This window comes from Octopus sinensis, linkage group LG3, assembly GCF_006345805.1.
Source record: "Octopus sinensis linkage group LG3, ASM634580v1, whole genome shotgun sequence".
Lineage (NCBI taxonomy): Eukaryota > Metazoa > Mollusca > Cephalopoda > Octopoda > Octopodidae > Octopus > Octopus sinensis.
In genome coordinates, this window is record NC_042999.1 from 166,509,631 (window position 1) to 166,531,491 (window position 21,861).

Genomic DNA, 21,861 nt, shown 5'->3' on the forward strand with positions numbered 1-21,861 from the left:
CAGGATGGCGACAAAGTGCAGACAACTGGCTAAATGGATTCTATTAACAATGAGAACAAAAGATAAAGAAACCATGATGGTCCTCTCGAGGACATTCGTCCTCAGATGCCTGGAATACTGTTCACAGTTATGGTCACCCACCAATCCAGAGAAGATTCACAAAGAAGATCGTCTCTTTGCAACAGCTCAGCTACTGGGAAAGGTTGAAACAGCTATGACTCTACTCCCTGGAAAGAAGACGGGAGAGGTATGTAGTAATATATGTCTGGAAGGGATTGTGCCAAATTTTGGCATTGAAAGCTAAACCAATGCCAGAACGGGATGACACTGCATAGTGCCAAAGATCCCAGCAACGCCATTGCACTTCAGAACCAGTTACTGCAATAGCCTGGGTTTCAAGGGCCCACAGCTTTTTGATATTCTCCCAAAGAGCCTGAGGAACCTACACAAAGTAGATGTAGGCATTTTTAAATCAAAGCCAGACCTCTTCCTGTCGAGAGTCCCAGATGAACATACATCATGGCAAGAGGTGCAAATGAGGGTTGCTATATCAAACTCCATATGTTTCACAAAGTGCCACATGTTGGAGGAGGCTCTTAGTAATAACAGTGTAGCACAAAACAGCAGTGCACCAGCATGGCCGCAGCTCTGAGTGATGTTTCATCACTCCCTGTCACTTTCCTTTATGTTTTAAATAACATTGTCATTCAATGAATTTATTTCACAGTTCAAAGTTGTTCGAGAAATTAAGAAATTGTATATTTTTTATTATTATTATTTGGTGAAAGGAATGCTAAACTTGAGTAATCAGAAGAAACTGAAAATAGTTTGGGAGATAAGTTTCTATGTTTTGAAATCATTTCACAGCTGCAGAGAACAATAGCTGGCAGAGATGGAGGACAGTACGCTCCCAGCATCCCATCATTCATGTGTCCCTGAAAAGATAATGCAACTTTCAAGGCTTCTTGATGACAGGACCAAAAAAAAAGAGAAAAAAGAGACCATTATCTTTACTTCCAGTGATTTCATGTATTCTTTTCTGATAAAGAAAAAGATATATTTCTCTTATTCTTTTACATGCTTCAGTGATTTGACAGCAGCCATGCTGGAGCACTGCTTCAAAAGGTTTTAGTTGAAGAAATTAACACCAGGACTTATTCTTTGTAAGCTTAATACTTATTCTATTGGTCTCTTTACTGAACTGCTAAGTTACGGGGGATGTAAACACATAATCATCAGTTGTCAAGCAATGGGACAAACACACATAAATGTATATGACTAGCTTCTTTCAGTTTCTGTCTACCAAATCCACTCACAAGGCTTTGGTCAAGGCTAGAGAAGAAGATACTTGCCCAAGGTGCCACGCAGTGGGGCTGAACCCAGAACCATGTGGTAGGGAAGCAAACTTCTCACCACATGTGCATAGTTTAAACATTATATATTTTCTGAGGAATTAATCTAAATTTTATTTTGTTTTGTTTATATACTTTTAGCATATATATATATATATATATATATACTAGCTGAAGGTGACCCACTCTACGCGCGGGTCACCTTCAGCACGTAAAAAGCACCAACCGATCATGGCCGCTGCCCTGTGCCGGCGGCACGAAAAAAGCACCCACTACGCTCACAGAGTGGTTGGTTTAGGAAGGGCATCCACCTGTAGAAACACTGCCAGATCAGACTGGAGTCTGGTGCAGCCTCCTGGCTTCCCAGATCCCGGTCAAACTGTCCAACCCGGCTAGCACGGAAAATGGACGTTAAACGATGATGATGATGATGATTCTCCCTCTTTGTTTCTCTCTCACTTAACCCACTCTCTTACTCTTCCTCTCTCGGACTCTCCTCGCTTTCTCTTATTCTCTATCTTTATCTATCTCTCTCCATTTATAAACAACAAAAGATCTTGAGTAAGTTGAGAAATAAAATATTTAGAAAGATCAATCATAAAATCATGCAGTGTAACAACGGAAAGGTCTGCTTCAAGGCAGACAGCAAAACACTAACATTTAAAAGGGACAGACGAACTTGCGAGCTGATAAAAATAATAAAATATTGGAAACCAAAGTTTGAAGGGATAGAATTTGAGGATAGTAGAGTCACCATGGCTGGCATTTCTTAACGACGGACAGCAACGTTTTGACAGTTTAACAGCTGGCGTAAAATTTTGAACTTGATGTAAAAGAAAATCCCTAAACACCAAGTTTTGAAGTGATTCTTTCTCACGACAGTAGACTCACCATGGCAAGCATTCAAAACTTCTTGATCATGGACGGCAACACATTGACGAGTAAAAGGCTGGCGCAAATTTTTTAGCTTGATGTAACAGAAAATTCCTAAACACCCGCTCCTTTAAATTTTAAATCCCCTTCAGACCCCTTTACACATTTTGGTTAATATAACCCGATTTCATTCGGGTCTACTGGGGCCACATTTTATAAGATGAGGAATTTTGTCCTAGAGGTCACGCCTTTCATTTGAGGAAAAAAAATAGTTGTCATGCAAACTTGCCAGCACTTTTAACATAGGTCTGCATATTTTCAGCTCAACCGACCACATAATGCACACATTATATATATATATATGTATATATGTGTGTGTGTTGGAGTCTCTCTCATACGTGAGCGTTGACGCTGAATTCAACTGGTAAGCAGGTAACCTTGTCTTTGTTGAAATAGTTGTGAGCTGCTGGAGTTATTTCTCTGATGGGTAATAGGAATTTCCATATCCTCCGAGGAAACGAACTGTTGACCCAGACAATTAGAATTAATTTTAATAAAAGCATCAATTTAAGAAAAAATAATAAAGTAGTAAAAAATGAAAATTTAGCACGAAAAATTTGCAGGGTTCTAAATAAATGTTAAAATGTAATAGATACGAAAAACCTACGTTATCACCAGAACACGAACGCTCGTTGGTGTGTTCTGTTTGTATTTGCTCCATCGGCGCGTTGACAGGCAGACAATAGAATGCGATGGCGAGATTCATAATATTTGTTGTCATGATTGTGTATTAGTGGTGGCGATGATAATTCTCTCTATGAATGCAGACAGATACATAAAAGAAGGCCGTTTGACGAAGTGAAAGTGATGGGAAGGTAGGAAATAGAGTGAGTGAAAAAGTGCTGGGAAGGGAGGAAATAGCGTGAGTGAGTGAGGAAGACAGATATATTAAAGAATGGGAGTGGACTTGTCAAAGTGGGTTTTTGGCCCTAGCAACGACACCTTTTAAGATAGGGATTTCTAACGTAGCCCACGGGCATCATCACCTCATTTTACATGTCCCTGTAAATTTTGGAGTCAATCCGACGGGATGTAGTGGCCTTGAAAGCGATCTAAGTGGTCCAAACGCATTTCAGTTTTATATATAGAGATATATATATATATATATGTGTGTGTGTATGTATATCTATATATATATATATTATATTACTTGTTTCAGTCATTTGATTGTGGCCATGCTGGAGCACCACCTTGAAGGGCTTTTTAGTTTGAACAAATCAACCCCCAAGACTTCTTTTAAAGCGTAGTACTTATTCTGTTGGCCTCTTTGCCAAACCACTAAGTTACAAGGACATAAACACACACATATATATATATATATATATATACACACACACACACATACATACAATGGGCTTTTCAGTTTCTGTCTACCAAAGCCTAAAGTAGAAGACACTTGTCCAAGGCACCATGCAGTGGGGCTGAACCCAAAACCATGTGGTTGGGAAGCAGGCTTCTTACCACACAGCCACACCTGCACCTATATATATATACAAATATACATATACAAGGCCTTTCATATCTAAAATGTTTAAAGAATATTCAAATATTTACAAGCTTTTTCCAAAGAAGCTTTCATTGTAATAAACTGCAAAGTTTCGATGGTCAAATTGTAGAAGAATGACTTTAGAATCAACTGTCATAATAATTTACAAAAGTAGGAATGAAAAAAATATATGGCATTTTAAGAGAAAGCTCTTGAATAAGTTTATGCCGTAAAATTTGGTTGGAGCAATAGACAAAATATAAGACAAGAAAAATGATTTTTTCTCAGTTAACAAAATCTGAATTAACAAATCAAGCAATCCATTTCATAGTATCAATTTTATATAGATGTACATTAAGTTAATATTTGAATTTGCAGGAATATATTTGGACATAGACCTGCACATGTGTATGTGTGTGTAAGCATGCATGCGAGTGAAAACACACATATGCACATACTATTCACAATATTTATATATAAAAGATTTTTTACAAATATTTTCATAAAAATCGATATCAATCTTTTGCTGAAGAGTCTTTCACTTTCAGCCTTAAGGTTAATTTTCGGCCATTTGAACTACTCTCACCCTCCTTGCAATACATACGACTGTTATTTTCTTCAAGATACTTATATTTGTCTCTATTACTTTTTTGACCCTGTTTCTTACGTTTGCTGGGTTTAGATTTTTTATGTCGTTCTGTTCTTTGAAAATTGTCAGTTTTTGTTTTAGGGTCTTTTTCGTTTTTGACTAGGTGTGATTTATTTGGAATTTTAGTAATAACTAGTTTGATTCCAGCATTAGATTTTACAGTTCTTGCAACGATTTGTGTCTCTTTGTCAAAAGAATTATTATCATCTTCGCTATCATCATCAGAATCATCATCTGAATTATCATCCTCATCCTCATCCTCATCATCTGAATTATCATCCTCATCCTCGTCCTCCTCATCATCATTAACAGAAGCTGGAGATGCGACATAACCTGGAGCAGCCGACTGTTCACACTTCCACTGCTTGTCAGGATGACGTGATTCGGCGTGACGTCCTTGAGATGACTGAAGTTCACAACGCTTATCTTTCTGGAGTTTTTCCAAATGTTTTCTTCGGAGTCGTTCAGATTCTAATCGTTCCCTTTCCTGCTGCTCTCGCTCCAGTCGCTCCTGTTCTTTACGTCGCTCTGCTTCAAGCCGTTCTTGTTCTTCAGTCTCTTTCTTTATCTCAGCTATGAAACGTTCTCGCATGGTATTCCACATATACTCACCTGACAGGTTAGTTTCATATAATTTTACAAGGTTTTCACATTTGGGAGGCCTATTAATATGTTTAAAATCAAGAATAGGCAACTTGCTTGATAACATATCACCAAAATATTCATAAAACTCTAAATATATATCTTTTGGAGACCTTCGAGTGGAAGTTGGCTTGACTTCATCTTTAGAATTATTAGAAATAGTTGATGGTATCAAGTCCATTGGTTCTTCTTTGAAATACATGTAAGGTGCCCGTGATTTCAATTTATCTTCCTTTTTACTACCAATTAAGCCTGAATGGAGTGAATCCATCGGTTCTTCTTTGAAAAAGTGATGTGGAGAAGATTTTAATTTATCATTTTTTGAGTCATTTCCCGACTCAGAATGGTTGAGATCTGTTGCTTCCTCCTTGATGTGCTGTTGTAGTTGCAAAGGTAATGAAATTGTCTGTGGCAACTCTTTCGGATGAATAGTCTGAGACTGAACATCACGGAGGAAATTTTTCATAATATATTCAGCAGCAAGCTAAAAAGAGATAAAAACATATACATATGTAAGAATACTTTTCACAAGAACACTGGAAGTCCCGAAGGCATTTTCCATACATTTAACAGTTAAATACATATGATCAATAGTTCTAAATGTGTTTGGTAAGTTATGGTCAAACATGTCCATTCACTCCCACCACAAAAACAAAACCCCAGATGTTTTACAATGGTGATATTAATTACTCCAAAATCAGAATAACTAAAAAGTAAGTTCACTTATTCCAGGCACATAACAAATCCATTTGGGAGAAGCTGTTTTAAAATACCTATTTCAATAATTTATGCAATTGCCTGCATAAAACCTGTGCAGGGAGTTTAGGCCTTCCCGCTGAATATAAATCTACTCTACCTATATCAGCAATGACATGATTACTGTCTGAATGGAAATCTGCAGATATCAAAAGAAATCATGCAACAACAATGAACTCTATGCAAAGCCAAATCAACTTTGTGCATCTATGTACTTACTTGAGCTGTTAAAATCAGCAGCCAGATCTCCTTCAAATCAAATTTTACTGTCTAAGGAAAAAGAAGGAAGTACACACTGGATATTGTGGTCCTACATACATTTGGAAAAAACATGATGGTCACAGATGGAATGCTTGTGATCATGAATTCATTTGACCAGGCTGACCTGGGGCTAAACAACATTTAATAGGGAGTCATGCTTAGTGCTGAGAAAGCACAAACATGGTGGAAATATTTTGAGAAATATTTTTTAGATGATTTAATTCCAACACTGCTAAGCACCATACAACAGAATTTCCAACTATGACCATCTAGATATAATAGCCAAATCACAATCTACATCTTAATAAAAGGGAAAGACAAGGGACAATATAGTATCAGATGTAGAAAATGGCAGGATGGTCATAGTTGGAATGATTTGATCAGATGTTTACTGCATTAAATACCAAAACATCAATCAGTCTCATTCTTCTACTTAGGAAAGTAGAGCATCATGTTCAGACATAGAAATGTTGGTGACAAGACACAGACTCAAATATACAGAGAGTTCCAAGGCAAATTCATTGAGTGAGAATCAAACAAAAAGAGAACATTTTTCCAAGTTAGTAAGAAATTAACTCTTTAGCCATATGGCCATATGCAACCCAAATAGTCTACTAGCTTTATGGTGAAACTGACCAGACATGATCTTTCACACCTATTCTACAATGCAATTCTAAAAATAAATAACCACATTATCTAAATCTAACATCCACAAGATAATGCATGATCAATTCAAAATAATTTGAAAAAATAAACGTTGACAGAATAATCTGAACGCTAAAGGGTTAAAGATGAAATGATGATTTATTATATCTGAGTTCATAGCTTACAGATTGAATGATATTCCCTTTTTACTATAAGCACAAGGTTTGGTACAAAATGAATAATGTTAAAAAAAGTTTACTAAGCTGACAGATCACAGGTTTTAACAGAGAGAGAGAGAGAGTGTGTGTGACTTTCCAAGCAAGAGATTAGCACTTCATCCACTTAGTCATTGTAAAATTGTGGCAAATATTCTTTTACTTGATTTAGTCATTTAGCTGCAGCCATGCTTGAGCACCGCCTTTTAGTTGAAGAAATCAACCCCAGGGCTTATTCTATCAGTCTCTTTTGCCAAACTGCTAAGTTACAGGGACATAAACACACCAACATCAGTGTCAAGCGATGGTGGGAGGACAAACACAGACACGTACATTTCTGTAAATTAAATTGAACCCAACGGAACTGTTGCTAGTTTAGGGATAACAAGATGAATAAAATTAGGGAATAAATTTAAGGTTTGAAAAATAAAAGATGTAGACAAATTATAAGACAATTGTATATAGAATGAAGGATGATAACACTTTGTAAGATGCGTTGAAAAAAAATAAGATGAAAGGTAGAGAGTAAGACAACGATGGCTGATATCTAAATATTAATAGATTTACTTAATAAGGAATGGAAAGCATGAAAATATCAGAAAAAAATAGAGACATCATCATCATCATCATCATCATCATCATCATCATCATCATCATTTAGCATCCGCTTTCCATGCTAGCATGGGTTGGACGGTTCAACTGGGGTCTGGGAAGCCAGAAGGCTGCACCAGGCACAGTCTGATCTGGCAGTGTTTCTACGGCTGGATGCCCTTCCTTAACGCCAAATAATAAAAATGTCGGAAAAGAGGTAAAAAGTTTGAAGGTAGATATATTTAGTGAGAAATAGTCAAAAAGTTTATAAGCAATGGAGGCTAAGAGATGATGGTTCAGCAGAATCAGGTAAGTTCTAGGAATGTCACTATAAATACTCTCTTTTACTCTTTTAATTGTTTCAGTCATTTGACTGCGGCCATGCTGGAGCACCGCCTTTAGTCGAGCAAATTGACCCCGGGACTTTATTCTTGGAAAGCCCAGTACTTATTCTATCGGTCTCTTTTGCCGAACCGCTAAGTCACGGGGACGTAAACACACCAGCATCGGTTGTCAAGCAATGCTAGGGGGACAAACACAGACACACAAACACACACACATATATATATAAATATATATATATATATATACATGACAGGCTTCTTTCAGTTTCCGTCTACCAAATCCACTCACAAGGCATTGGTCGGCCCGGGGCTATAGTAGAAGACACTTGCCCAAGATCCCACGCAGTGGGACTGAACCCGGAACCATGTGGTTGGTTAGCAAGCTACTTACCACACAGCCTAATGATGAATTGGAAGTAATGATAAAAAATAATTGTGAATAATAGGCGCAGGAGTGGCTGTATGGTAAGTAGCTTGCTAACCAACCACATGGTTCCGGGTTCAGTCCTACTACGTGGCACCTTGGGCAAGTGTCTTCTACTATAGCCTCGGGCCGACCAAAGCCTTGTGAGTGGATTTGGTAGACGGAAACTGAAAGAAGCCCGTCGTATATATGTATATATATATATGTATGTGTGTGTGTTTGTATGTCTGTGTTTGTCCCCCTAGCATTGCTTGACAACCGATGCTGGTGTGTTTATGTCCCCGTTACTTAGCGGTTCGGCAAAAGAGACCGATGGAATAAGTACTGGGCTTACAAAATAATAAGTCCCGGGGTCGAGTTGCTCGATTAAAGGTGGTGCTCCAGCATGGCCGCAGTCAAATGACTGAAACAAGTAAAATAGTAAAAGAGAATAAGTGTTACTATTAGAGTTTTAAAAAAATGTGAATGGAACGGGAACATTAGTAACAAAAGATGAAAGCTGTATCTGTAAGACTTGTGTCATATTACAAAAATACTAACTATAAAATGTTTCAAAATGAACAAAATTAAGTTACATGGAGATAAAACATTAGAAATGTGAACAATATATCTCTTATAATAAAAGGCAGATTTTATCTGCCTCCCTTTGTCAGTTATAGAAATCTACAATATAGGATTTCTTCAATTACAATTTACCTAGCATTTTTAAGAGTAGAATGCATCGGGTCATGCCAGGTCCAGTTTTTAAAATTTAAACTCCAATTACAAAATTTACAGAAAACTCACATTCTGGTGTGTATGTCAAATGCTTTTCTTAGTCTGGTTTACAGCACACGCAAACGCACACACACAGTGTGCAACGAATAAAATGAAACTAATTCACTGTGTGTGTGTTGACAGGTAGACAATAGAATGCGATGGCGATGGCGATGTAATATTTGTTTCTGTCTATCACGCTGATAGATACATGAGTAAAATGTATGGCAAGCTAAGAGATAAGAGTGAGTGAAAATGTTCTTGGAAGAGAGTAAATAGCGACAGAGTGATTTGGGGAAGACTAAACTGAAAGTATGAAACAGTGTTTATGTATAAACAGACGACACTTATATATAGTTACTAGCAGTATCGCCCGGCGTTGCTCGGGTTTGTAAGGGAAATAATTATATAAGCATTTTTAGAGATGTAAAGTATAATAGCCATCTCAATATGGCTAACCACAAAGGGGGAGGGGTGTTACTGTAGCTTTTTACGTTCTGAGATTTAATAATAAATTTTAGAGAGTTACTTCCCTTATATATGTCAAAAATGGATTAAAAATGGGAAAAATCGATGGTAAATTTTTTTTAAATCGTAGACTCATCGTAGACGCGCGCTAATACCCAGACGGTCTCGATATGAATCACGACTATAAGATACCCGGTTTTGGTTAAACTGCACCGCAAAATGTGGGAGTAGTTAGGAATCTAAATCGTAGGAGAAAGACACACAACCTCACTTTTATATATAAAGATTCCTCTATTTACATAATATTGAGGTCTCTTTCTTTTTTTACCAATATACATATATATATATATATATATATATATATATATATATATATATAAATATATATATAGTTACAGAGATGTACTTGCATAGCAAGTGACTTGATCTGAGATCGTGTGCTGGAACGAAAACAGTTGCAGCGTTGAAGGTGTTTATAAGCCATTTAAGAAACACACAAAAACCGTTAGATTCACTTCAACATTTAAATTTAATTTGTCAAAATATTTTCGTCGCTTTGAGACCGCGACCTGTTAGCACGATATTTTTGTCAGTGAACAGGTCGCGGTCTCAAAGCGAGGAAAATATTTTGGCAAATTAAATTTAAATGTTGAAGTGAATCTAACGGTTTTTGTGTGTTTCTTAAATGGCTTACAAACACCTTCCACGCTGCAATATATATATACACACATATATATATATGTATGTATGTATGTATGTGTGTATATGTGTATGCATGTATGTGTGTGTGTGTGCATGTCTGTGCTTGTGATTGTCCTCCACCACTGCTTGACAACGAATGTTGGTTTGTTTACATCCCTGTCACCTAGTGGTTTGACAAAGGAAACAGATAGAACAAGTACAATGCTTACAAAAATAAAACGAGTTGATTCATTAAACTACAATTCTTCAAGGCATTGCCCCAGCATGGCCACAGACCAATGGCTGGAAAAAGCAGAAGAATAAAAGAATACATTCTCTGCTTTGGTCATATGTTGAAGGCATGAGAAAGCTTGAGTTTACATGAGAAGGCCTAACAGACCTGGTAGAAACAGCAGTCAAATCACACCTTACTGTCTTATGTATGTATATATATATGAGCCAATGAGGGGGACCTCTACATGGTAGCTAGACCTGGTAGAAATAGCAGCCAAATTTCCCCCAAATCACACCTTACTGTCTTATCTATGTATATATGTATGTATGAGCCTATGAGGGAGACCCCTACATGGCAGCTAGACATGGTAGAAATAGCAGCCAAATCTCCCTCAAATCACACCTTACTGTCTTATGTATGTATATATATATATACATACATGTGTGTATAGATGAATATATAAATACATTTAAATATCTATATACACTTTTGGGCGATCTTTCTGCTTCTTAGAGATAACTTTAGATGTTATATTCGTCCTAAATAACTTTGTATGAATTGAAAAAGTAAATGAATTGAAATTCTAAAAGAAAGGAATTTGTTTACATACATGTGTAAAATGGCAAATGTTTGTGCAGTTGTCCGATGGAACTGATGTATTATAATGAATAGTCCTTCTCTTGTGAATATTAATTTGATTAATATGAACTGAAAACCAGTGGTGTAGCATAGGTGATCTTCTAGCAAAAAGGATGACCAGTCTGAATGGGTCGTCCCTGTCACACACACACGCACCTCACACACACCACACACACACACACAGACACACACGCACACACACACACACACACACACGTTAGCTTACAATGTCTGTTAACAATTGACACTGTCGTATATATTAGCGTGTCTATGTGTCTAATGAGGAAGTGGGAGTAATAGGCAGAGTAAAGGCTTCAAAGTGAAATGTTAAAATATTGAGTTTTCTCGAATTTTGTCTTAATTGGGGGTGAAATTGAAAGAAATTTTGTATGGCATGAACCAATGGAAGTTCTTTGAAAAATCATAGGTAAAGTCTAATTGAAGAAATTGTGTGAGGAGTAAATCATTATGTATTTATTTGTTTCTGTTTGCTGCTTTCTTTTTAAATATTACATCTAGTTTCACTTTATTCGTTGCACACTGTGTGTATGCGTTTGCGTGTGCTGTAAACCAGACTAAGAAAAGCATTTGACATACACACCAGAATGTGAGTTTTCTGTAAATTTTGCTTAATTGGAGTTTAAATTTTAAAAACTGGACCTGGCATGACCCGATGCATTCTACTCTTAAAAATGCTAGGTAAATTGTAATTGAAGAAATCCTATATTGTAGATTTCTATAACTTACAAAGGGAGGCAGATAAAATCTGCCTTTTATAATAAGAGATTAATAAATGTATGCATCTGTTTAACCCTTTCGTTACCAAACCGCCCGAATTTACCTATTCATATTTAAATGAGAATATCAGAGTAAATCTCTTTAGTACATTCGTGAAAACACGTATTATACTTCGTAAACACTTCAAATACAGTTTTGTACAAAAATCGAAGTGTAATTTTAATTCCGTGAATTATGGGAGATTTTTTTCCGAAATTTGTTCCTATTGTGTTTTCAAAATTTGTAATTCTGACAAAAAATGGAAACGAATTTCATTATATCAAGCAGCGAGTCAGAATTCGAAGGATTTTCTACTGAAGACCTTCATAAATCTAACTCTATGACTGAAAAAAAAAAAAGCATCTTTATATAAGAGTGAAGTTGTGTGTCTGTCTCCTACGATTTAGATTCGTAACTACTCCCACATTTTGCGGTGCAGTTTAACCAAAAGCGGGTATCTTATAGTCGTGATTCATATCGAGCCCTTCTGGGTATTAGCGCGCGTCTACGATGAGTCTATGATTTAAAAAAAATTTACCATCATATTTTTCCATTTTAATGCATTTTTTTCGCTTTTATATAAGGGAAGTAACTCTCTAAAAATATCTACGATGTGTCAACGATTAAAAAAAAAAATTACCTTAATTTTTTTTCAATTTTTAATGCATTTTTTTTGCTATTTTTTGGCTATAACTCTCTAAAAATGCTTATATAGTTATTTCCCTTACAACCCGAGCAACGCCAGGCGATACTGCTAGTATACATATACAGGCGCTGGAGTGGCTGTGTGGTAAGTAGCTTGCTAACCAACCACATGGTTCCGGGTTCAGTCCCACTGCGTGGCATCTTGGGCAAGTGTCTTCTGCTATAGCCCCAGGCCGACCAATGCCTTGGGAGTGGATTTGGTAGACGGAAACTGAAAGAAGCCTGTCGTATATATGTATATATATGTATGTGTGTTTGTGTGTCTGTGTTTGTCCCCCTAGCATTGCTTGACAACCGATGCTAGTTTGTTTACGTCCCCAATACTTAGCGGTTCAGCAAAAGAGACCGATATAATAAGTACTGGGCTTACAAAGAATAAGTCCCGCGGTCGATTTGCTCGACTAAAGGCGGTGCTCCAGCATGGCCGCAGTCAAATGACTGAAACAAGTAAAAGAGTACACATATCATATTTTTGGTATCATAATTAGGTTTTGTTATTGGGCAACCCAAAATGACAACTCAACTGATGAAAATTAAGCGATTCCTTTAATTTTTGCCATTACATCACATGGATTTAGATGCTTCATTCTTGATTTGTTTAAACAAATTCTTTAGGGAAGGATCTTAAAGTAGTTTAACCCTTTCGTTACCGTATTCATTTTGAGATGCTCTGAGTTTCTTTCAATTAATTGTAAATATAACCAAGAATTTAGTAAAATAACTTAGTTATCATTAAGCTACTGTTAGGACCATAAATTGTGACTAAGGTTTGGTGTAATATTTTAATGAAAAACTTATGAAAACAAGACATTTATACTACAGAGCCAGAGCCGGTTTTGGCCGGGTTAGTATCAAAAGGGTTAAGAGACGTACAAAAACAGTCAACTCACCAATAAAGCACCATAAACTTTATATGCATCAGTCCTGACTAATGTACTACTTAAAGTAGTGTCCTCCATAAAGCTGTTGAGGTGAGGCATATAAACTTTAAGCTGTGGTAAAAGAACTTCTTCAATGGCCTATGGGGGAAAAAAAAAAAAACAACGGTCAATTTGTGTAATCGAAAGACATCAACATCACACTTAAGCTATGAATAAACAGTTTAGTATGATAAAAATATATTATGACTAACAATTTCTTTATTTTCAATTCTTCTCAATACATTTAAACACAGAAATACAAAATAGTTTCATAAATGATCAGTGGAATTGTTCCCAACTACTTTTAAAGGTATATTTAAAGGATGGAGGATATAGTCTAGGAAAATATTAACTAAAATATCACTTGGACTCTTGATTTAAATATTCCAAAAGATGCTTCTTTTGGAGAAAGATAACAAACCATTTATTGAAAAGAAAGAAATAATTACCTAGTGAGGAATCAATACATACACACATACATACATACGTGTGTGTGTGTGTTTTTTTTTTAGAAGTACACCAAGGAAAGATGAAAGGCTAAATCAGCTTAGCAGGAACTCATCATCATCGTTTAGTGTCCGCTTTCCATGCTGGCATGGGTTGGACAGTGCAACTGGGGTCTGGGAAGCCAGAAGGCTGCACCAGGCCCAGTCTGATCTGGAAATATTTCTACGGCTGGATGCCCTTCCTAATGCCAACCACTCCATGAGTGTAGTGGGTGGTGCTTTTTACGTGCCAGACGAGGCCACGGTCGAATGGTGCTTTTTACGTGCCACCGGCACGGAGGCCAGGCGAGGTTGCCAACGGCCACGATCGGATGGTGCCTTTAATGTGCCACCAGCACGGGAGCCAGTTGGGGCGGCACTGGCAACGGCACGGTCGGATGGTTCTCTTATGTGCCACCGGCACTGGTATCACAGCTACAATTTCCATTCATGTTGATCGAATTTGATTTTTGATTTTCACTTGCCTCAACAGGTCTTCACAAATAGAGTTTTGTGTCCCAAGAAGGAAAGGTATGCATAAGTGGACTGAGGCCATGGGTGATGGTCTCACTTGTCTTGCCGGGTCTTCTCACGCACAGCATACTTCCAAAGGTCTCAGTCTCTAGTCATTTCCTCGGTGAGACCTAAAGTTCGAAGGTCGTGCTTCACCACCTTGTCCCAGGTTTTCCTGGGTCTGCCTCTTCCACAGGTTCCCTCAACAGCTAGGGTGTGGCACTTTTTCACACAACTATCTTCATCCATTCTCGCCACATGGCCATACCAGCGCAAACGTCTCTCTTGCACACCGCAACTGATGCTTCTTAGGTCCAACTTCTCTCTCAAGGTACTTACACTCTGTCGGGTATGAACGCTGACATTACACATCCATCGGAGCATACTGGCTTCATTTCTTGCGAGCTTACGCATATCCTCAGCAGTCACGGCCCATGTTTCACTGCCATGTAGCATGGCTGTTCGTACACATGCATCATACAGTCTGCCTTTTACTCTGTGCGAGAGGCCTTTTGTCCCTAGCAGAGGTAAGAGCTCTCTGAACTTTGCTCAAGCTATTCTTACTCTAGCAGTTACACTTTCAATACTTATATATATATACTAGCAGTATCGCCCGGCTTTGCTCGGGTTTGTAAGGGAAATAACTATATAAGCATTTTTAGAGATGTAAAGTATAATAGCCATCTCAATATGGCTAACCACAAGGGGGGGGGGGTTACTGTAGCTTTTTACGTTCTGAGATTTAATAATAAATTTTTAGAGAGTTACTTCCCTTATATATGCCAAAAATGCATTAAAAATGGGAAAAATTGATGGTAAATTTTTTTTTAAATCGTAGACTCATCGTAGACGTGCGCTAATACCCAGAAGGGCTCGATATGAATCACGACTATAAATGTGGGAGTAATTAGGAATCTAAATTGTAGGAGACAGACAGCACACAACCTCACTTTTATATATAAAGATATATATAGTCAAATACTTACTTTTGTTCCCAGTGCTAACAATCCCATGACAGCACCATAATGTGAACAAAATGGTTTAGTCAAATCACATACTACTTCCTTCAGGCTCTTCAACGTATTATGCATCAACATATTATTACTTGCATTCCACTTTCTAGAAAATATTAGAGTAAAAAGAAAGCAAGAAAAAAGAAAACGTTTTTAGTGCTTCATTTAAGTATTGCTAGTAAAACAGATCTGTGAAAAATAAGATTTTTACATTTCTTTAGAAAAGATCAGAATAGAAAGAGAGCAAGAAATATAATTAATTATAATATAGAACTGTATTATATAATTAATTATCAAGAATTTCAAATCCTGCCACAGTTGATGTTGCCTGTGAGCCTTCCATTGTCAATAAAAAAAGGTACCAGTCCATTAGTAGTGTTGGTTTAAAACCCTTAAGCATTCAGATTACTTTGTTAAATATAATACTTATATACTATATCACGTAAGGCTAGGGATGGGAGAAATGACCTCCCCTCGCAAATACTAATCGGACACAGAATGTGTGTCGTTAGCCAGCTGGAAGACATGTCTTTCTGGGGCTATAAACGCCACACTCGCTTGACAATTATATGTTACGATTCCGTATTGCTACTGTTTACATCTCGTTCAGAGATTTAATATAACTTATATTACTCCTTTTCCGAGATCAGCGATGGTTCATCACTGGAAAAAGCATATAGTATTTTGCGAGTGGAGTGAGTTATCATCACTAGCTGGTGATTAACACACACTGAGGATGGGTATCCACCCAGGAACTTGAGTATGTGAGTATCGCATAAGGCTAAGGATGGGTGCAATGACCTCGCAAATACTAATCAGACACAGAATGTGTCGTTAGCCAACTGGAAGAGATGTCTTCCCGGGGCTATAAACGCCAGTAGCACTGTCCTGTATAGGACGCCACATTTGGTTGGCAATTATGTTATGATAATACTTATATACTCACATTTAATAAAAACTAATCCTGTATTATCTTGTAGCTATGACATTTTGAAGATGCAATTGATTATTTTTTGAATGGCTTTTGCAGGTTAAGTGAGAAGCTTGGTCTGGTCAGTTTAGGCATAAAACAGGTAGAATATTTGGGCCAGATATATCCAGTTTAATGAAAAATATCCATGCTCAAAATTTGTATCCTTGTGCATAGCTTAAAAACTATTATTATTGCAGAAAGGTGGCAAATGGTATAACACTGTATAACAAGATTTTTATCTATTTTTTTTTTTGTCTTTGGTCAGTAAGTGTTATTTCCTATTCACTTCTATTTAGAAATCAAAGGAAATGACTACCGTTCCCTTCAAACATTGTTTTTATGACCTGTACATTCATGTTTTGAAACTGACCTATTTTCCATTACATCTCAGATAGATTCAGTGCTGAGTTGCTGAAGCAGAAATATTGTTATAGCAAATATTCTGCTCAATACCACGGATTTGCTTGTCAGTTGCTTGACTGTAATCACTTGAGCATTTCTCTTAGTGGCTGACAATATGTGCATCTCTGATCACGAGCAGAAGTAGTGCGGGAGCATCATAGTCATGGAGTTTGGATAAATGTAACAAAAGCAAAGTTTAAAGGAAAATTAACCATTTTTCATACTTTCTAGAAGTAAGCAAATAGGAAATAACAGTTGCTACCCAAGGACTAAAATCATGTTAGTGTAATTAGTAGATCAACTGAAAAAATACCTAGCAAAATTTAGCTTTAGATTCTCAGTTCTATTTGTTGAAATCAGCTTTGCTTTTCATTCCTCTAGAGCCAACAAAATAAATACCAATTAGGTACAGTTTAATCAACTGATCCCATCCAGAAAATGTATGGCCTTGTAACTATTTTAGGAATTTTTATTATGCAAAGTTTATGAAATTTCACTTCCAAAGTAAAAAGCTAACTTACTTCACAATGAATCCAAGAAGACGTGCTGCATAATCTCTCAGGACCCAGTGGTCATTTAAAGGATTGATAGAAGCTGCTAAAGGTTCAAGGCCACAATACATCACACTTTGTACTAAAAGGCCAAGCTGAAATGAAGAGAATTTAGTTTTTCAATAATAATGGAAATCGTTTAAGTCAGAAGTAAAGAATTTTCTGGAAACAAAAAAAAAAAAATCAAAGATTGTAAACACTTTTACAAGATTTCAACATCATAAAAGAGTATACTTACATAAGGCTCGGGTTCCAGATATAGGTTGGAATTGTTTGTTAAGGCCTTTACGGTGTGCAATAGCCGCGTTAGTTGAGATATATCATGACTGACAGTTTTTACCTAGAAATACATGAAATGACATATTTGGAAGTTTTCTTCAGTTTTTTCTTCCTATCAGAAGAAACTGAACAAAGGGACATTAATTTATTCCAGAGGATTGAAAAGATTAGCTAAGTCTTATTTTACACTGGCATGGCGGTGCCCCAGCATGGCCACAGCTCATGAGCTGAAACTAGAATCAATCAATCAATCAATCATAGGGGGTGAAATAAACCCTTATAACTAGTCATAAATCTTATTTTTACATATGTAACAATGAACATTTCTTTACAATCTAAATACGACACCACACATTTATTCATAGTTTATTTTGTTTTTTTGCTTTGTTTAATTTTTTCACATGTTAAATATCTATTTCATTAACATAATGTTATAATAAAAACCACAATTTTTGTTAAATAGAGCAAACCATGGTTTGAAACATTAATTTATTTCGCCATTTTTCAAGCTAAGAACAAAATCATTTGTCAGTTGCTTTTTTGAGCAGATGACATTTAAACAAGGTACGACGTTAACCCTTTTGATACTAACCTGGCTCTGTGGTAAAATGTCTTGTTTTCATAAGTTTTGAATTAAAATATTCCACCAAGCCTTAGTCACAATTTACGTTCCTAACACTAGATTAATGATAACTAAGCTATTTTACTAAATTCTTTGTTATATTTAAAATAATTGAAAGAAAGCATCTCAAAATAAATACAGTAACGAAAGGGTTAAAGAAGACAAAATGAAAAGCACAAGGGAGATAACCGAAGTTACATTAAGATATAATATTTCTGAGGATGTTAATGGTTTTTCCATTTAATGTTGTAGTTGGTCCTTTTGTCGCTAAGCCTCCAGATTAAAACCGAAAGGTTGAAAGTTTTCTATCACAGTGCCTAAAGTATTTTAAAGTGTTCAAGAATTTTAACATTCCAAATGATTGTTTTTTTTTGTCTTGTGTGAAATAAAACAAAGTCGCACATTCCCATCTAATCCACGTCAACATGGAAAACCGGAGATAAAAATGACGATGACGATGATGTTGATAGATGATGAGATCTACACTGCAAAAAAAAATACCCATTAACATTAATGACTGTAATATGTATGAAGTGAATCTCAAATTTCTAGAACTTTCACCACATAGAGTAGTTTGTCTCATTCATTCCTTAAATATGTCTATTTTGCCATCCTAGTAATGAATTAGACTGTAGATTAATCACTATAATGTCACTGATAATTAAGTAAAAGGATTGTGTTCATAGACAATAATGACGTATTTCCATATACTTATTATATTAAACAGAATGTTTGTTACATGTGTACAAAGTGTCATCATCATTTAACGTCCTTACTCATGCTGACATAGGCTGGACGGCCTGACAGGATCTTAAGGGTCCAAAAACTACTCCACCTTCTACATCGGCATGGTTTCTACAGTTGGATGCCCTTCCTAATGCCAACCACTTTACAGCGTGTACTATGTTAAAAAACATTTCTGTATGATACAGCTTTACAATATGGAAGATAAAGAGAATGTTCTAGTTAAATCTGTTCTGTTACACGCGTCCAATATCATTATAATAGATAATTAAACAAATGATTAGAAAGATGGTTGTATGCCAATATTAAAGCCCAGGGCAATTTACCTTATTCAAAAAAATCTATTTCCAGCCTACGTTATGTAAGGACAACTAGGAGATGAAAGAACATCTCAAGAAACAAAGTTACAAGGTTCTAGAAAGAATTTCAGTTGGCTCAAATCACCAACATTTTAAAATGTTGGCTAAAACTTTCTCAAACCTTCAAAATATAATTTGGCTAGAAGCTTCCATATCTTTTCTGTAATGCTTGCTATCAGTGACTGTTACGAGCCAGCCAATACTGACTGGATGGTAAACGTTTATTTGGATATTCCGTTCTCTCAAGCTTTTTATACAGTGATATGATTACACTGTGGTTTTAAACTGGAAGCCCAAATAAGGTAATTCAAGTCAAAGCAGGGACCTTCTATATGGCACATCTTTGAAGGCACAAAACTATCGGATAACCCACTGATTGGGAGTCAACTAATTTAATTGATCTCTTTACCCTAAATTGCAAATCCATGTCCTTCAGTTATTTTTCTTCTTATCCTTATAATTCTCCAATGTTTAAACATCTGACTAGTTATGAGGACTTATTTTTTCTAATTACTATGAACAAAACTGTTTTTTAAAGGTTAGTATTTATCCATAAATTCTGAGTAACTACTAATTTATCAACCCTTCAAGCAATATACTATTCACCATAGAATATCTAACTAATATTTTCAAGGAAGTCTCCATTCTAATATATATTAAAAAAAGAAAATAATTGCTTTACAAGTGAACAATAATTGAAATACTCAAAAATTTTTTTTTAAAAGTAAAATAAATCAAAATATACAAACCCCATTTGATACAAATTTACAAAATATGGTAACAAAGGGACTATTTTTGAGTTTGTTTTCAAATCTGACAAGGCAAACTGGAAAAAAAAAAGAAAAAAGAATAATTTTTTTTTTTTTTAAATGTAACAAGGAAACTTATTTCAAACAATAAATAAGCTTTGAATGAAAATATATATAAACTCACACACACATTTACTTATTGAAAAGGAAGTGAAACTGAAACTTCATTAAAAAAGTCAAAAAGACAATCTAGAAATAAAAACAACTCACAGGTAGAGACAGATAGTATGGTTTCAAAATAGACCATATTTCTTAAAATTCATAAAATATTTTATAGCAGGTTAGTTACCTTCATGGCTTCTTCATCTGCCCCAAGGATAGCTTTTACCATGAAATCGTAGTATTGTAGCATATTCTCAGATAATTCTTTTTTCTCCTTTTTTACGATCACAGGTTTGCCTTTAAAGAAATTTTTAAAAAATAATAATTTGACACAGCTGGTGTGTTGTGAACTAAGCTTAGACATATTATTTGTCTGAGCTGACCAATGTTGAAAGAATACTCATGGCAGGAGTGTAAAATGGAAAAAATATACAACAAAAATTTAATTCTTTATTGGTTTCAGACACCTGATTGTGGGTGGCCATGGCAGGGCATCACTTCCTCTGTTTTTTCACTTTTCTTTACACACTCCATAGTCTATAAAGGGATGCTGTTAAATATGTCAACAACACCGAGAGAAATGACTAAAACTAGGTGAACTGTTACCACCTACATTTAACTTTCAATAACTGTCAATATTATTACCAACTGATACAAACCAATTCTGGAAAATTGAAAGGTATAACTGGTTACAACTAAGCTCAAGAGAAAACGGTTACATACTGAAGCCACACACCATGGCAAGAAAAGCAATTTGGGAACTCGCAGAATTTGATTTTGAGTTTCTATATACATAGGTGCAGGCGTGGCTATGTGGTAAGAAGCTTGCTTCCACACATGCGTGTTGACTTTGACATTGAACAGTGAGGACGTGAGCTTTGAGCTGCGTCCTAAAAAGAAGAAAATTAAGACCAAAGGAAGTCCGTCAAAGTAAGTGATTTTGTTTGTTTTGAGCTGGGCATAATTTATTGTGTGTGAATTATTTTTTTCAGTAAATTGTGCCCAGCTCTGGGACAATTTCACCTGCTCTCGGCAGCTATTGTGTTATTTTTGCTTGTGTAGCAAAAAAGAAAAAAAAAAATGAAGTGTTGGGGGCGTATCCACCCAAAGACTTGAAATTTTGTTCCAGTTGCTGTTGCTGTCAGCTGTGGCCCATATTCGTGGTTTTTTACCATTTAAAAGTTCCTGTCGCGAAGTTCCAGTTGGCCAGGATTGTCGTTTTTGCTGTGTAGAACTGTTTTTTTTCTATTTTTTCTGAACTGTGCTTCTTTTATTTTATTTTTTGCTTCAACTGTTTTTTTGTTTTTGAACTTTTTTTAGACTGTTTTTGTTTTTCTTTGAACTTTTGTGAACTTTTTACACATGGCAAAATAGAATGAAGCCACTGCCTTGGAGTGGGAGGTTGTCCCGCCCAAGAAGTGCTTAAAAGACTTTAATAATAGAACGGTGGTGCTGAGGACCTATTCTAGGTGACTCGGTGCCATCGTTCAATTTAATAGAGAAACTATACGAAAAGAGTTGGCAGAATAT

At 36.1% G+C, this 21,861-nt stretch overlaps 1 protein-coding gene across 1 annotated transcript in view; it reads right to left on the bottom strand.

The window, feature by feature from the left end:
- Positions 1-4,090: 4,090 nt before the first annotated feature.
- The window catches only part of LOC115209588 (transcription initiation factor TFIID subunit 6b), a 61,365-nt gene continuing 43,594 nt past the window's right edge, over positions 4,091-21,861 (bottom strand). The window contains exons 7-13 of the mRNA XM_029778027.2: positions 20,519-20,628; positions 20,166-20,246; positions 17,655-17,756; positions 17,387-17,511; positions 15,464-15,596; positions 13,450-13,578; positions 4,091-5,546 (exon numbers count right to left, since the gene is read on the bottom strand). Coding sequence (XP_029633887.1) covers positions 4,287-5,546; positions 13,450-13,578; positions 15,464-15,596; positions 17,387-17,511; positions 17,655-17,756; positions 20,166-20,246; positions 20,519-20,628 — 1,940 coding nt within the window. The 3' untranslated portion in view covers positions 4,091-4,286. The remainder of the gene's footprint in view (positions 5,547-13,449; positions 13,579-15,463; positions 15,597-17,386; positions 17,512-17,654; positions 17,757-20,165; positions 20,247-20,518; positions 20,629-21,861) is intronic.